Source organism: Camelus ferus, chromosome 9 (assembly GCF_009834535.1).
Source record: "Camelus ferus isolate YT-003-E chromosome 9, BCGSAC_Cfer_1.0, whole genome shotgun sequence".
NCBI lineage: Eukaryota > Metazoa > Chordata > Mammalia > Artiodactyla > Camelidae > Camelus > Camelus ferus.
In genome coordinates, this window is record NC_045704.1 from 57038838 (window position 1) to 57055537 (window position 16700).

General features: G+C 53.2%; 1 protein-coding gene across 5 annotated transcripts in view; it reads left to right on the top strand.

The window, feature by feature from the left end:
* CRISPLD2 (cysteine rich secretory protein LCCL domain containing 2) overlaps positions 1-16700 on the top strand; it is a 111891-nt gene that overhangs the window by 13529 nt on the left and 81662 nt on the right. For all 5 annotated transcript variants that reach the window (XM_032486916.1, XM_032486919.1, XM_006190808.3 and 2 more), the window contains 5 exons: positions 1818-2133; positions 6085-6203; positions 8453-8585; positions 9054-9169; positions 12926-13026. In XM_032486916.1, coding sequence (XP_032342807.1) covers positions 1894-2133; positions 6085-6203; positions 8453-8585; positions 9054-9169; positions 12926-13026 — 709 coding nt within the window. In that variant the 5' untranslated portion in view covers positions 1818-1893. The remainder of the gene's footprint in view (positions 1-1817; positions 2134-6084; positions 6204-8452; positions 8586-9053; positions 9170-12925; positions 13027-16700) is intronic.

The following is a 16700-nucleotide window of genomic DNA, read 5'->3' on the forward strand; positions in this document are numbered from 1 at the left end:
ATGGGAACTGCCACAAGTTCCCATAGCTCCTTGGCTCCATGCGCCGCCTCCTGGGATGTCCGGGTCTTGCCCCTGAGGATGTCCTCATCCAACTGCCATCTTGCAGCCCCAGCCAACTTGATTCGTGAAAACCTGGTTGTTGCTAATGTCCGTGAAGACTAGAGGAGCCTCCTGGGTTTCTGGGTAGGTTGGCATCGAGGCCCGGCTGCCTCCCGCCTCATCCTGGCAGGACTCTGGAGTCCCTTTCTCCAGCTTCTTGTGCTGTCTTCAGTCAGGCCTGTCCTGCTTGGAGGGGGCTGTGGGTTTCCTTGCTCATTTTCTCAGCCTAACTGGGAGCTCCTTGAGGCCAGGGACAATGCCCTCTTCATCTTTGTGTCCCAGTGTCCAGCACAAAATAGGTCCCCAGTAAAGGTCCTTGGGTGACTGACAGATTCCCCTTGAGTGTGACCCCTGGCCCCAGCGAAAGAGGAACCAGGGTGGCATGATAGAAAATTCTGAACCCTCAGAGGCATCACACCTGGATTTGCATCTCAGCATCTCCACTTACCAATAGGGCACCCTTGGGATCAGCACTTTAAGCCTCAGCTTCTTTGTCTGTAAAATGGGAGCAAAAACAGACCAACCTGCCAGGTCGTGAAGATTAGAAATGATGTAAATGAGATGACTGGTCCCTGGAGATGCTCAGGATGTTTCTGAGAAGGAACACAAAGCACAGCGGAAATTCACCTAATAAATTAACTTTAGACTTTGGGCTTTTAAAATTAGTAAGTGTATTCCAAGATGAAGACAACTTTTCCTAAGATGTGTGCCAGGGAAGAAAGTTTAGTAAGAGGCATTATTTGGGAAAAGGGCTCATAGCAAGAAAGGAAGTAAGGAAGAGTCATCAAGATCTTTGATGGGTCACAAGGTGAGGGAGGTGACCGCAGTTGGCACCAGGGAATCTCTGAGAGGGGTGAATCCCAACTGATGTGACCAGCAGGCTGTGCACCATGGCTCCTGGCCTGCCAAGTGTCAGGGTTAGGATTCTAGAAACACACTTTGGGAATTGCAGCTTGGAGATGGGCCAAGAAGGTCCGGGAGTCCCAGCCACTGTCTGTCCCCTTGGCCCTGCTGATGGCAGAAGCTGGCCGAGGGAGACTACGTGCCGGGGTGTGTAGTGGGTTTGCCAGGCAGGGACGGGATGAGAGCGGGATACACAGGCACACCTTGGAACTGCTCCTTCTTTCCAAATCAGCCAAGTGTGAGGCTGGGTTCCTGACTGGGTTCTGGGAGACTGTGTCGTGGTCTGTGCCGATGATGTGGGTGGTGCCCCGGGGAAGGGCTGTGCTAAAGAGCCTTGTGTAGTAATGGGTCTGGTGTTGCCTGCAACCACTTTGGTGAACTGAATCTGATTTCATGGGGACTATGAAGTTGGCTACTCATGCTGGTTCATGGTGAAAACTTGGGTGATGTGAAATGACTTTATCCATCTCTTTTGGGGGCAGGAGATGGAGCTCAATTCAGGCCATAGACCCACTGAAGTCCTGAGTGAGTAGAAATCTGATTCAAGATGAGAAAAGGTGGTGCCAAAAGAAGTTGAGTCCAGGAGAGACTGAGCCAGGATGTCCTAGGTGGAACTGGGCGGCTTGCCTTGATGGAAACCCTTGGCTTGAATCCCAGCTCCACCACTTCCTGTCTGCGGGACATTGGTTTTGTAGCTTCTGTGAGCCTCAGACTCCACGTCTGGGGAGTGGGGAGAATGATGCCTGCCCTACTCTCTGCCGTAGCTGGTTTAATACTGACTGCCTTTTCTCCCGCTGCCCTCTGCTTCCTTTCAGAGCGTTCGAGCACCCCGCTCTGCCTCGGGGGCCCAGGCTACACTATCACCCCAGCTCTCACTGCTGACGTGAAGCCATGAGCTGTGTCCTGCACAGTGTCGTGCCCTGGGCGCTAGTGCTGCTGGTCTGCGGAGCCCAAGGCTTCTTCCTGCCCAACATCACACACTTAGAGGAGCTGCTCAGGAAATACCAGCAGGACAAGCCCCACTCCCGGGTCCGGAGGGCCATTCCTAGGTCGGACAGAGAGGAGATCCTCATGCTTCACAACCAACTGCGGGGCCAGGTGTCCCCGCCAGCCTCCAACATGGAGTACATGGTGAGCACTGGGCAGGCCCCCCATCCCAAGGGCTGGGAGGCCAGGGGTCCATCCTGTGCTGTCCCCATCAGCTGGGATGTGGCCATCACTTTCCACTTCCAAAATCTGCACTTTCTTCCAGCCTTTCTTCTCCTGCACAGGAGTCTCGAGGGCCCTCTGTGCTTCTTGCTGGCATCTGAGATCTTCTTTCAGGAGCCCTTGTCTGTCTGCATTGCTTGTTTCCCTCCCTCTCCTTTGGCAAGAGAGGTATCTAGATGCTGTGTGTGTCACAGCCTCTGCACACTCCCCGAGAGGGCTGCCCCGCCCATCACCTCCTCATCCAAATCCCCACAGCCCTCGCCTCAGGCCTCCTCTCCTTCCTCAGACCCTGCCGCCCCTTTCCATGTGGCCTTGTGCTCTGACATCGGTCTCCCTGACGGTCAGACCAGCTGCGGGCCTACGAGCCCTGCATGGTCGTTGTCTCTGCCCGCATGAAGTGGCCCATCACCAGCTGTGGGGCGGATGAGTGGACTGCCTGTATGGGCAGAGCCCTGAGTAAGACTTGGGAACAAGTCCTCTGGGGACTTGTTATGAAACCGTTTCTTTTCTCCTTCAAGAAAATGGTCCCAGTATTTATTCCAACGGGGCTGTGCTAATTTTAGGGGGAACAGTGGGCCCCCTTTCAAACTGCTAATGCATGGGATAGCTGTGCAGACCTTTTTTAGGGTTAAAGATGGAGAGAAGCAGGGTAGATTTCTTTGGGGCTTTGGGTGCGGACTCCTCCCTGCACCTTCCCAGGACCTGCTTATTTGGCTTCTGTCCCCGTGGGGAGAGGACACTCTCCCCCTCTTCTAGATCCTTCCTGGACCCTACATCCTGTGCCCCTTCCCACCCTAAGGCCCTGTGTGGTGCCCACTAAGGAGTATCTTCCTTGTCCTGAAGCTTGACTGAGCTCCAGGCCCGCAGGATGCTGGCTGTTTCCCGCCCTCTCTGGGAAGCAGGCTGGATTTATGCTGGTCTTTTCTTCATGCACTGTACTGGCCTCGTGGTTGTGTGGGAGATTCGATGCAGGTGAAAGGAGCTCAGATGTACAGCAAGGCAGGGCAGCCCGTGGACAGCCCGTGACAAAGCTGTCGTGGTTTCCTATTTGTTTACTTCGTGATATTTCAGGACTGGAGTTGGGATCTGGGTCCCTCAGTCTAAATAGCCCACCTGTGGGGAAAACTGAGCCTTCAGGAGAGTCACTGGGGCTGCCTCTGAGCAGAGGGCCTTGGGACAGGAAAGGCGGTTCCAGGTTTGGCCCCTGCCTCCCCAGCCTCCTCGGCCCAGTGCTGCCCGGCCAGTTTCCATCAGACAAGCAGCACTGATTTAAATAAGCGTCTTAGACGCATGGCTTTTGGCTCAGCCCTGCTTGCTAGGCCTTCCAGCCACAGTCCTTTGAAACAGGCTTAGCACTGAGAGGTGGACTTTAAAACTCCAAAGAGTTAAGACATCACTTCGGGATTCAATACCGACTCTCATTCAGCCTTCCTCCAAATCCTATTCCAGGTACCCTTAGCCTATTTAGAGAGAGGGAAACAGAGGCACAGAGGGGTGAAGCCACTTGCTCAAAGTCACACAGCCAGCAAGAGGCAGACCCTGGCATCATACCCAGGTTCACCTAATGCACACACTCTCCCCAGCGCACCTCACTGCTCGGCTCTTGCCCTTCTCCTTTCGTTGTCCCTTTGAGGGGGAAAGGATGCCTACCTATGCCTTCCCTTCAGCGGGACAGGGGACATGCTAGGGGTGAGGCTTCAGCTGGGAAGCACAGGCTGAGTGGGAGGTGACGGGGCAGGTGAGGCTTGGGGGGAGGTGAGAGCTGGAGGGAGCCCGGGAGCTTGGGGTCCATCACGCATGCGTGCGCGCATGCGTCACTCTGTGGGGAGAGTTAAAATGGCGACCGCTGCTGTGGAAAGAGCCTGGGTCAGGAGCGTATGTCAGCTGTAAGCAGCTCACCAGGCAGCCAAACCAGTGACTGTGAGTCCTGCGCCTTTTGCTTGGGAAACATTGTTTTGAAGTCCTACTAGGTGCCAGGCATGCTGCTGATATCGCAGTGGTGAGGAGGTGCTGCTGTTTGCCGCCCTTGAAGCGCCCAGGCTGAGTGGAGTCTGGAGCCCAGAGGCGGGGAGGGGGATGGGGAGTCAGGACGGGGGTGCTCAGTCTCTAGTGGGAAGCGGAGGAGGGGGTGTGGGGAAAGCCAGCTCTGGGATTCTCATCTGGCTCTGTCCTCCCTCAGACCAGCCTGAATTTCAAAAGCCTTTGGCCCCAGAGATCCCACCTGGCATGTCTGTCTCTCCCTCACTCCACCTGCGTCTTCTTGCTCCCCTCCCTGCGCAGCTGGAGGAAGTCCTGTGGACTCACAAGGTTCACCCCAATGGTGAACTATGGCACAGAATACATAGTGAGCTTCTGAGAAGCCATGACCCTCAGGACGGAGTCGTGGCTTGAGGGACTCTGCCTCCCTGGACTCTGGGGCGGGCCTTAGCCAGCCACTTCCAGAGGAATCTTGGTGCATCTGCCCCCATCCCCACTGCCTGCCTTTCCCAGTGGACAGTGTCTGCTTCTACGTGGAGCATCAGATGGGCCCCTGCCTGGAGGTAGATTCACTGACTGGGTGCAGGTGGCTTATTTGCATAGTAGAGAGGGTGTGACCCCTTGAGTCCAGAAGACAGGAAGGAGGCAGTCCAACATGTGGTGCTCTGTAGGGGTCTCGTGGGGTGAACAGGGACTCGGATCTGCTGAGGAAAGGGAACAGCGGGAGGCCCACTGTCTGAAGTCAGGAGGTGGCTTCTTTTATCCACTCGTCTGTCTCCTCCTGAGTGTACCTCACGGTGGTCTGGACCCCCACCACCCCATTTCAGGCTGTGCTTGAGCACTGGAGAAAGATCTGAGACAGTGGAGGCACAGTGCTTGGTGGGCATTGAACGTGGAGCACGGTCAGCAAGAAACCCAGAATGTCCACTGTGGCTGAATTGGTCAGTGGGTCAAGGGATGTGACCCAGGTCTCTAGAAGCATCTGCTCCAGGGCAGGATGCTGGGTGTTGAGTCGCAGTCATCTTGGCCAGAAGGAGATGGCAGGACAGGAGGAGGAGATACTCCACTCTGGGTTCCCACAGTTTTTGGTTGGTCCCAGGAATCTTTCCAGACAGCCTTTCAGTGAGCACCTACTGTGTGCCAGGGCTGGGGCTACCCAAAGCCAGATGACAGCCCTTGCCTGCCTGTGAGCTAGAGCACTTTCCCCAAGGCTCTGGGAGGAGGTGGAGCAGCCGCTGGCTCCCAGCCGCTTGGTGTCTGTTCCTCCACAGAAGAAAAGTGATCCTGCTCGCCTTGTTCACTGTGTTCTTTCCTGGGGAGTGGTGTGTGCTCCCTTGGCCAGCTGGGAGGTGGGGCCTGCAGCAGAGCCTGTCTTCAGATTCTTTGGCCCAGACTCCTGCCCATGCCCCCCACCCCGATTCAGGCTGGGCAGTGCTGGATGGGGAACAGGACTGGGCGGGTTGAAGGCATTTCTCACTACTTTTATATATTTAAAATGGTAAAATAGACATAATATAAAATTTACCCTTTGAACCATTTTTAAAAGCACAGTTCAGTGGCGTTAAGTGCATTCACACTGTTGTGCAACCATCACCACCATCCATCTCCAGGATTTACTCATCTTCTGTCTGACAAGTTAGGGGCCAAGCAGGAGCTCTGCAGTCAGCCTTGCATCCGGGATCCTTTAAGTTCTTTGCTGACCTGCCATTTTCCACTTGCTGGGTTGGGAGGAACCCAGCAGAGGCATGCACGGAGTCCCCGAGTCCAGTGTCGTAGAAGCTGCAGTCGAGCCCTCAGGTCTGCCTGGGGCTTGACATGGGGGCGTCTCTGCAGTTTGGGTCCTTACACCCATCCTTGACCCTGACCTCCTGCTGCCTGTTTCTCCTCCCACTGCAGACCTGGGATGAAGAGCTAGAGAAGTCAGCTGCAGCCTGGGCCCATGAGTGCGTCTGGGAGCACGGGCCCACCAGCCTGCTGGTGTCCATTGGGCAGAACCTGGCTGTGCACTGGGGCAGGTAAGAGCCACCGTGGTCCCCTTACTTGTTTTTTTTTTTTTGAGGGAGGTGCTGGGGATTGAACCCTCAGTGGCTAAGCATGTGCTCTACCACTGAGATATCTTCACTACCCACCCTTACTTGTGAGCTGGGGTCTCACTCATGTTGCTGAACCTCCACAGCCTTGACATTGTCTGTTAAAATGTCATTCACTGACCTTCCCCAAGGTCATCTGGGCCACATACCCCAGCACCCAAGCCGGCTGTAAGTCCCCTTCCAGGCTGAGGGCTGGTTTCATTAGAGGAAGCGGAGAAAATGTCTTTTGACTGATGAAGACTCACTGACCCACTATCCACGTGCTGTGCACACAAGTCATTCAGATTGAGGCCCGGGGGTCACCAGAGTCTGCTTCATTTTGCCTCTTTCCCCAAAAATTTGGCCTGCACTAGAAGTAGCCCCTCGAAATGCAGATCAGGGTTTGCTTCTGAGACAGAACCGGGGCAGGTGCTGTGAGGGGTCTGGAGGCGTGGCTTCTTGGAAGCACAGCAACACAGTATTGTTGTCTGCTTTCTATCAAGTCAGTCTTATGACAGCATTAAAAGAAAATGTCTAAAGGGAGCACAACCCACTGACCTGCTTCCCTTGTTCAACTTTTCATGTTCCTGGGCTCCTGGGCGGCATCTGGCCATGGGCCGGCATATTTTCATGTAGTTGTAACTGTGGCCAGGACAGCTGTTAATTCTTTTTCTTTTTTCCTTCTCATACAATATCAAACAATTTTCTGTGACATAGTTGTCATGGTTACCACCTTGTCAGGACTGCCTGTGGGCCATCAAGTTGACAGATCGGAATTTAGCCATCCTGTTCTTGTAACTTGTTTGGTTTTTTCCTCCTCCTTGGTTGATTTGAATGATTTCATCAGGAAGACTCTGAAGAATAGGATTGATAGCTCAAAGGGCACAAAGACTGTCCCCTTCTGCGTGAATACTGCTGACTCACTTTCCAAAAAATCCTCTCATCCCAAGGTCCCCAACTGTTCTCTTCCTGAAACCACCCCAGCCTGGCTGTGAGGCTCTAGGAAATGCATGGATGGGGTGGTGGGTTCCCCATGGCTCTGTATCTCTGTCGGTGGGTACAGCTCTTTCCCCAAGCTGACCCAAGAAGGTAGGCTATTTCCCCAGCTTCAGCACCGACAACCACCATCCTCTGGGTCCTGACAGTAGTTGTTACAAGACCTCCAATGGCCTCACTCACTGAAGTGCCCTTAGCAGTGCCCAGTCCCCCCATGTCTGTCCCCTTTATTGAAACTGCTTTGTTTGCACTTGCTGGTAACAGCAACTGAGAGTTTGCATCTGGTTTATCAGTGGTAGAGCACGGGCTTCACGTACACAGGGTCCTGGGTTCAATCCCCAGTGTTTTCATTTTATTATAGAAAATTAATTTTTTAAAAATCTGATTTATTTTCTTTCCCAATAGGAAGATGACTGGTCCAACCTGGCAGACAGGGCCGAAGTGAAGGGGCAGTGGCCACCAACCATGGCCGGGTGGGGTCTCCTCAGGGCTGGGGGAGGGGGTGGGGCTTGAGTGATAAAAATCCTAAATAGGAAGTTGGTAAAAGGGTTTGCTCAACTGACTGCAGAGCTCTGTGTGCCTGCAGCTTCCTGTGCCTCGAATGAGTTTACTGCCTTGTGTCTGAGTCCTGGCAGCCGAGAGAAACGAGAGGCTCTAGGCTCCTCTTTGGGGGGGGTGACAGGGACCTGTCTGTCCTGTCCCCCATAACTAGCTGTCTTGCAACTTTCTGATGCTTCCCTGCCACGGTGGTTGTGTCATCTGTGAAGCACCTGTTCAGTTACTTACTTACCAGTTTTCTCTACATTGACATGGACTCCCGCCTTCAGTTTTGTCTTAAGCAATAACGACAGTGAAATATTGGGTTCATGGGCTGTGTATATTTTCTCAAATGTATGTGAAAATAAATCCATGATTATTAACATAAAAAAGGACTCACTGGGGGCCAGGTAAAAGTTTCCTGCACACCCAGGTGGCATGGGGGTCACCCACGGTCACTCCTGAATGCAGAGGGATTCCATGGGTGCCCAGGTGAGCTGGTGAATTCGAGTTTTAAGCACTTTTAACAGGTGTTGGGTGGGATGTGTTGGCCCAAAGGAACCCCTCCTCCAGCTGCCCCATGGGTGGTAGTACCACCAGCTGGGGTATCTGCTGTTGGGTGCATTGTGGCTGGGACATAACAAGCTGGTCCACTCCTGCAGGTATCGCTCTCCCGGCTTCCATGTGCAGTCCTGGTACGACGAGGTGAAGGACTACACCTACCCCTACCCCCACGAGTGCAATCCCTGGTGTCCGGAGAGGTGTTCCGGGACCATGTGCACCCACTATACACAGGTATGGCTGGAAAATCAAGTGTGGCCTCAGCCCAGAACCCCCAAACCCAGTTGCTCACCGGGCCCTGGAGGACTGTTGCCCAGTCAGAAAACCTATGTTCTGTCATTGCCTTAATTTTTCCCTTTAATTCAGTGCTGCTCAAAGTATAGCTGGTGAGCCTAGCTGTTTGTGGCCAGATACAAATGTGGAAACTTAGAGTAAGCACTAGAAACGTCTATGGCGGTTTTATATTGCTGAGGCATTTTCCTTGTATGTGGTTTTTTTTGTTTGTTCCTTTTTTTGTTTTTGTTTTTGTTTTTTTTTTTTAACAAATAAATGGATCTTCATTGGGTTCAGGAAAGAATCTGGTCCTTCACTCCTTTACCACACACCCCTTTAGCACTAGCACCCTTTGGATCCAGGCCAGATTATGTCACCCTGGTATGTCTTGCCTCATGAGCTCTGATGGTATGGATGTTATCTTTTCAGATCGTTTGGGCCACCACCACCAAGGTTGGCTGTGCTGTGAACACCTGCCAGAGGATGAATGTCTGGGGAGATGTTTGGGAGAATGCGGTCTACCTTGTCTGCAATTACTCTCCAAAGTAGGAACAAATGACATTGTTTTATGGGTTGGGTTGGGTTGGCTGCCATGGAAGACCCAACTAAAACTGGCTTAAATGGTGAAATATCTTCATTATTTACATAACAAGGCATCTAGAGGTTGGTGCATCCGGGTTAGCTTACTAGTTCAGCAATGTCAGGCTCTGTCTGTCTTCTTGTTGTGTGGGCCTCTCCTCATGGTCGCAAGATGGCTGCAGTGCACCAGGCATCACATCCTCCCAAATAGAAGGGAGGAGAATGGTAGAAAGGAGCTCTCTCCTTAGGCCTTTCTCACCCCTGGCCCACTTTCTCCTTATGTCATTGGCCAGAACTGGACCACTCATGGACAAGGGGGAACGAGACTGCCCCAAGTGGCTTTGATCAGTGAAATTGCCCCAGTTGGCTTTGCAGTCATCCTCTGGGACTACCTGAATAAGTCAGAAGCAGGAATAGCTGTTGGCTGGGCAACCAGTACTGTCTGCCATAGTGATTTTTTTCTCTCTGAAAAAATGCAGCAGACACCTAGAAAATAGGTATTCATGCTAGACCTAGTTTTTGCATCTTTATATTTCCCCTTCTAGACAGGGCTTACTCAAGTCTTTATGTCATAATCCCTCTTCCTCCTTATAGCACCCTGATATCATCAGTGTGTCATTTTCCCTTTACTCATTCACCTCCGTTGCTCATCAGACAAATATGTGCTGATTCTGGAAGAACGGCTCCCCCAGTTTACAGCCTGTGGTTTGTACGCTGGCCACTGGACTGGCCGCTATCCTAGCACCAGGCCTTGCACTCAGTGGGCCCTTGAGGCATTTTTTCTCAGTGACCAAATGAAATGGGAATGACCTCATGTATTGGGTTGGGTCAGGAGCGGCCATGGGAAGGTGGGATGAAAAGGGAAATCGCTGAGGATGGGAGGAAAATGGAAGCCCTTCATAAACCGTCCGGGATGCCTGTGGTGACAGTGTCTCAGCAGCCCACAGCAATGAAGGCAGGGGGATTACATCATTGATGGGGAGGGACCCAAGCCCCTGGGAGACCAATGAACGGGTCCACACCATAGTGGAACTCCTGGCAAAGTGGCAGGTGAGAGTGAGGAATAATTCAATTTGAGTCTTTATATTAAAAAATACACTAGGAGAAATACCATTTTAGAAATACCATTCTTCCCTTATTTTCGCCTCTCCCCCTTTCTTGAAATATAAAAGCCTGTGTACAGTGAAATATACTAATCCCAAGTGCACAGCTCGATAAATTTTCATACATTTAAACATGTATCAGTCAGCTTGGACTGCCATAACAAACACCTCAGACTGGACACCTTGAACAACAGGCATTTCTCCTAGCTCTGGAGGCTGGAAGTCCAGATTAGAGTCTGGCAGAGTCAGTTCCTGGTGAGGATTCTCTTCTTGGCTCAGAAGTGGCTGCCTTCTCCCATGTCTTCTCATGGTGTTTCCTCGGCTTGTGCGGAGGGAGAGGGAGAGGCAGAGAGAAAGAAAGAGGGAAAGAGAGGGAGGGGAAAGAGAGCTCTCTGTGTCTCTTCTTACAAGGACACTAATCCTATCAGATCAAGGTCCCACCCTTGTGATCTCAGTTAACCTTAGTCACCTCCTCAGGGACCCCATCCCCAAATACAGCCACCCTGGGGGCTAGGGCTTCAATATATGAGTTGGGGGGGTCACACATTCAGCCCATACAAGATGTATATACCCGTGTACCTACCACCCGGGTCAAGGTAGGGAGTATTTCTAGGGCCCCAGGCTGGGAGGGTAGCTTCCTCGTGCCCCCGAGAGTGGCCAGCATTGTGGTCAATGCCCACCATCTGCTTCTCAACCCCACATCTGTGAGATGCGTCTGAGGTCTTGTGTGTTTTGTGGGCAGTTTGGTTGATGGCTGTGTGGTTTTCCATGGTGTCCATGGCCTCTTCCTTCAAGAGTCTGAGCCCCCAGCTGTGCAGGGGGCACTGGCCTAGAGGGTGGGCCCCGGGGCGGTGTCTGGGCTCAGACCCTTTGGTTGGGGGTGGGGTGGAGGGTCTTGATGGCCTGGAGCATGCAGGGAGGACACTCACTTTGAGGGGCTGTTGGAAGAGCAGGGAGATCGTCCATCTATAAGACGTGGGTGCAGGGCCTGGCACACAGCCGGGGCTCCACAAGGTGCTCTCCTCATGTTCACCCCGTGGAGTGTTACTGCTCCAGCCATGTGGGAGGCCTGGTTTGTGGTTGTATGTGGAACCTACATACGCTGTTGAACTTAGCTGGAGAAGGGGAGGAGCCGGTCCAAGGGCCCAAATGTTCTGAACAGACCTACTGAGCCCCACCCAGTGATAGGGCAGGTGCTGGGGCACCCTGGGTCCACCGACCATGGTCCACTTGTGGGGGTCACCTTGAAGGTAACCCCCCTGTGAGTCCCTAGCCAGCCTACATATGGGCAGACGTGCTCAGCGGAGTGGGGTCTGCAGCATGGTCAAGGATGTTATTTTGTCACTGGTGGGGTACCAGTGATAATGGCCCCCACCCACCATCCCCAGGCCGGATGCCCATGTGCTCCTGGGTGATGGCATTCTGCTATTTTGAGCCATCGGAGGGCAAACAGAGAGTGTGTTTTCTGCAGTTTGTCTCCTGGCCAACACTAGCAGGACCCCTCCTTGGCCACAGGAAAGCTGTCATCCGGATGAGTGTGTTGGTTTAGCAAATGCTGGAGAGCGTGCAGCCTCTATCAGGAGCTGGCCTGGGTCTGAGGTGTCCACGGCCACTACGTCCAGCTCATGACAAACCCCTGCTGTGACCCCATCACAGAGAAGGAAGCAGAGGCTCCAGGTGGAATAGAGTTGGCAGGGTCACCCAGCTGGAAGGACCAGGTCCAGCCCTGGAGTTTGTTTTCAGCACCCAGCCAGAGAAGGCTGGGGTTATGCTTGGCCCAGCAGCGCGTTACCCAGTCTGTTTTACGAGTGAACCAGTGGATGACTGGGGCAATCACGAAGGAACTTTCTAGAATAAATCCCAAAGACTAGTCCCCAGTCACTCACCACTCCAACTGGGCCCAGGCGCTATGAGAAGGCCTTGGAAATTCTGCTCATTACCTGCTACCCGGCCCTGGAGAGATCCCACTGAGCGACCTCTAGGATTTCTGGGAACTTCAGAGGGAGACAGATGGCCAGAGGGACCTTGGTCCCAGCCCTGAGAGCAGAGTGTGGTCAGAGGCTCTAAGCCTTACAGCCTGGGTTCAACTCCGGGCCCTCCCACTCACTCGCTTTGTGACCTCGGGCAAGTCCCTTAACTTCTCTGAGCCTCAATTTCCTCTTCTGAAAAAGGATTGAATTCCAACATGTCCCTCCTGGCATGTCGGAGGGATGGAGTGAGTGGATGGGTATGTGGTAAGAGCTGGGTAAACACAAGGCACTCCCTGGAACAGGCTGACCTTTACTCATTTGAGAAATGGCTTCAAAGTGGATCCCAGCAGCTTCCAGGGCAGAGGCATTGGAGCTGGGGCTTGGGGTGGCTGACAGTGTTCAGAGTTGTGTGAGGGAGCAATGTGAGGAGGCATGGGGCCTACGGACGAAAGGTTCAGGGAGAAGGATGCTTCGTAGCTCTGGACTGGGATTCTCTTAGAATTCTGTAGACTGTGCACAGGGTGGGCCCCTAGGCAGGTGCCTTTCCCCCTTTACACCTTCCTTCCTCCCTGATGGTGTTCGGGGCCCCAAGAGGGTCCAGGAAGGAGAGAGGGGCACCCTCCTGATGGTGTTTCTGGTCTGTTCTCAGGGGAAACTGGATTGGAGAGGCCCCCTACAGAACTGGCCGGCCCTGCTCCGAGTGCCCGTCCAGCTACGGAGGCAGCTGCAAGAACAACTTGTGTTACCGAGGTAGGAAACCACTTCAAAACCCTTTGGAATGGGTTCCCCTTCCGCCCATGAGTCACAGAGCAGCTTATGTGAAATGGGGAAATTGGACGACAAGTCCCTGCCACCCTTGACCTAGTGCTTGCCTCATTTCCTGATGCCCCCCTCTGCTGCCTCGAGCATGTGAAGAGCCCCAGCTCCAGACTCGGAGTTCAGCTCCAGCCCCCACCAGGGGCATCCCCCGGTAGGGTCCCCCTGGGCAGACATATCCCTGCCCTCTTGTGCTCAGAATTTGGTATAAAACAAGCAGGATTGAAAAGAGACACATAACAGATGTTCCAGGTGAGCTGCAGGCTGAGCAGGGGCCATCCCCGTGGATTGTCAGAGCCCTTCCTGCGGTCTGTGGCCCTCACCAGCCACCTGCCCATGTTTGCAGCTTCACCTGACTCCTCACAACCTCTGCGTTCCCCTCGCCAACAGCTCAGGCCAGGCCGGAGCTTTCAGAGGTTGTGTATTTTCCAGCTCTTCCACCATTTGTTCATTGTCAGCCACTCATCTGTTTCCACTTTCCTTTCTCCTGTAAATAATGCACATTTTTCATGCCTGAAGTGCTCCTTACATTTGGGACTATTTCCTCAGGCTCCGTCCCAGAGCTGGGCCAAGGGGCTGCCTGTGGTTTTGTGGCTGAGATGTGTTTTTTCACGTGGCTCCATCAACGGGTCATGTGACACTTTTCAGGAGGGTTGGGAGGGGCAGGAGGGAGCAGCCCTCTGGGCCGGGCCTTCCCTGCTGGGGGGACATAGGGTCAGTCCAGTGGGCTCTGGGGTGAAGAGTAGGGGTTCCAGACCCTCTCAGGCCAGCTGTTTGCTGCTGATTCTGCCCACTGAGGTGGGGGGTGGTTATAGTAAGGGAGAGAAACAAAGATCCAACAGTCCATCTATGCTGGTCCCGTGGGGTTGTGAGTTATGTGCAGGTGACAGAGTCTCCAGGGGGAACACAGGGGCCTCAACCCACAGCCTGGACAGGAGGCTTTTGGTTCTGGATCTGCATGATTGAAGGCTGGTTGCTTAACCCACTCGATCACTCTACCCATCAGCAAAATGGGTATGATAACGCCAGTCTTCCCGAATGTATCTCAGGCTCAAATGAGAGAGTCAGTGCATTTGCTGTGACTGTATTGAGCGCCTCCTGTGTGCCAGGACATTGGTAGGTGATATGGTTGGGGATGACTATGGGGACCAGACAGTTGCGGTCCTGCCCTGGGGAACCTGCGGTCCAGCAGAGCCATTGCCCCCAGGGGGGATGGATACGCCTCTTCCAGGGGAGATAACGGATGCTGTAGTGCTCATAGCAGGACCATCCACCTTCAGCTGGGTCAGGGGAGGCTTCCCGGAGCAGGCGACTCTTGAGGAGGAAGACCTAGCCTAGGAATGAGAGAAGAGAAGGGTGTTTCCAGCAGGGGGAATGGCATGTGCAAAGGCCTGAAGGCATGAGGCAGCATGGTCATGAGACAGGGAGGCAGAAAGCCCCACTAAGATGTGCAGATCCAGGCACTACCTGCCATGCAGGAGGGACTCCATAAGCATATATTAAATGGAATTTCTCTTGCTCCCCACCCATTTCAGGCAACACCTCTTCACTGTCTTTGAGACACGGCTACCCACACCAGTCCTGAGTGAAGTATTCCTAAATAGCCCCAATCTAAGTCCTGGATTTGTGGGGCAAACAGGGGTTTTAGAGTCTGACCCATTTGCCTTAGGAATATCAACTCTGCACAGTCCGGCAGTGGGACCTGGGGCAGCTCATTTCATCTCTCTGATCTTCAGTCTTCCTGTGTGAAAATGGGGTGATGTGTCAGCCCCTGGGGATCATGAGAGGGCTGGGAAGCAAGCAGGCTGACCCTGGAGGAGTATCAGGCCCTTCCCCAAATTCCCATTCCGGCACGTCCTGTGGCTGCTCCGGTCTGGTCACCCAGAGGCGTCAAGTCCCCCATCAGATCCTGATGCTGTTTGCGGGCTGTGATGGAGGGATGCCCCCTAGTACTCCCCATGGGGTCTCCCATTGGGAGGAGGGCTCCGAGCGGGCACAAGCCAGGCTGCCGGGGTGCGGGGCAGGCAGGGCAGGACGTCTCTCCATTACTGGCTGTGTCTGCTCAGGCAGTATGCTTGCCTTTTTGAGCCTGGGTTTCCCCACCTGCAACAGTGATGATACTATTCTCCTGCAGGTGATTTGCTGGGAGGATGAAGCAAGGAGGATGGGAGCTGCTAGGACAGCAGCCCACACATAAGTCAGTGCTTTATGAACACAGCTCACTACATCCTTGGAGAAGTGGGGGCAGGTGGTAGGGCTACACACATCACCTGGCCTTGGGTCCTTCCTCACCTGGTGGGGACTGCGGGCCCTCTCCCAGCCTGGGGGCCTTATCCCTCTCAGGACCCCAGCAGATGCCTTCTCCTCCTTGGGAATAGTTCTGGTGTCACACCTCCTCCATGGAGCCTTCCTGACTCCACAGACAGGCAGTACACCTGCCTCCATGCTCTTACTGCACCCACAGTCTCCTTGAACTTGAATCACCTGTAATTACAACAGCCAGTTCACTGAGGGACTTCCAGGGGCATGTAGCAGGTGTGTTCCATATGTTGTCTGAATAAATATAGCCCCAATATCCGCAGTCATTTTCAAAGAACAAATGCTCACAGAAATAACCTAGATGCTGGTTAATTCACCCAACGAAGCCTCCTGGACTTGATTCTTTATTTTTGGTGGAAAATACCCAATTTCACTTGGCGAGCATCCTGATTTTCTTAACTAACCATGCAGAAAGTCGCCTCTAAAGCGGCTTATCTGCATAAGCTACTTAATAAGCGTTTATTGAGGTGCTTGGCAAGGCCTTGACCTATAATGGAGATGGAACAGGGATAAGGATAGACCATAAGAGAAGTTTCCATCCCTCCAGCCTTTCCCTGTGTGGCAATGAAGGATATGGCCTTTGGGGAATGGTGGTTTGACTCTGAGGTGTGTGAGCTCGGGCAGGTCACATAGCTTTTCTGAGCCTCGATTTCTCCATCTGTTAAATGGGGCTGCTCATGCCTCCCAGGGCAACAGAAAGAGAGCTTGACATGAACTGTGAGCTTTGTCACCACTTAGAGAAGCAGGTGGGAGTCTGCAGAATGACCTAGCAATGCTGTGCCCTGGGACTCCGTGGCCCGCAGCTGGACGGTGTGCAGAGTAACCTGGCAGTGAACTCAGGCACGGAATTTCCCCAGGCCTGTGCTGGTCCACACAGGGGATTTAATTAGGATATACTCAAATACAGCCCGTCCTCTGGGTAAGCATTCCACTTTTCATGTGTGTGTCTGAGGGTGAGGACTGTCTGCCCATTTTCTGAAATAGCCCTCAAATGCTGTCGACTGCTCTACCGAACTATATTCAGCTAAATAAAGCCACGATTATGAGGTATAAAAATCCTTAAGGCCAGTGGAAGAAAACCCAGCTTATTCCAGAGACAGCTCTGGCTTTGAGTGAAGGGTGAACCTGAATAGCCACATTGACGGGAAGATAGACCAGAGACAGCCGCTATGTCCCACGTGGCATTTGCACCCCCACTGTCTTTGTAAAGATTTCGCCTATAGCGTTCGGCTACAAATGGTGTGTTCAGAATTCCCTTCCTGAGTGTCTTTAAACTTTGTTGGGACTAT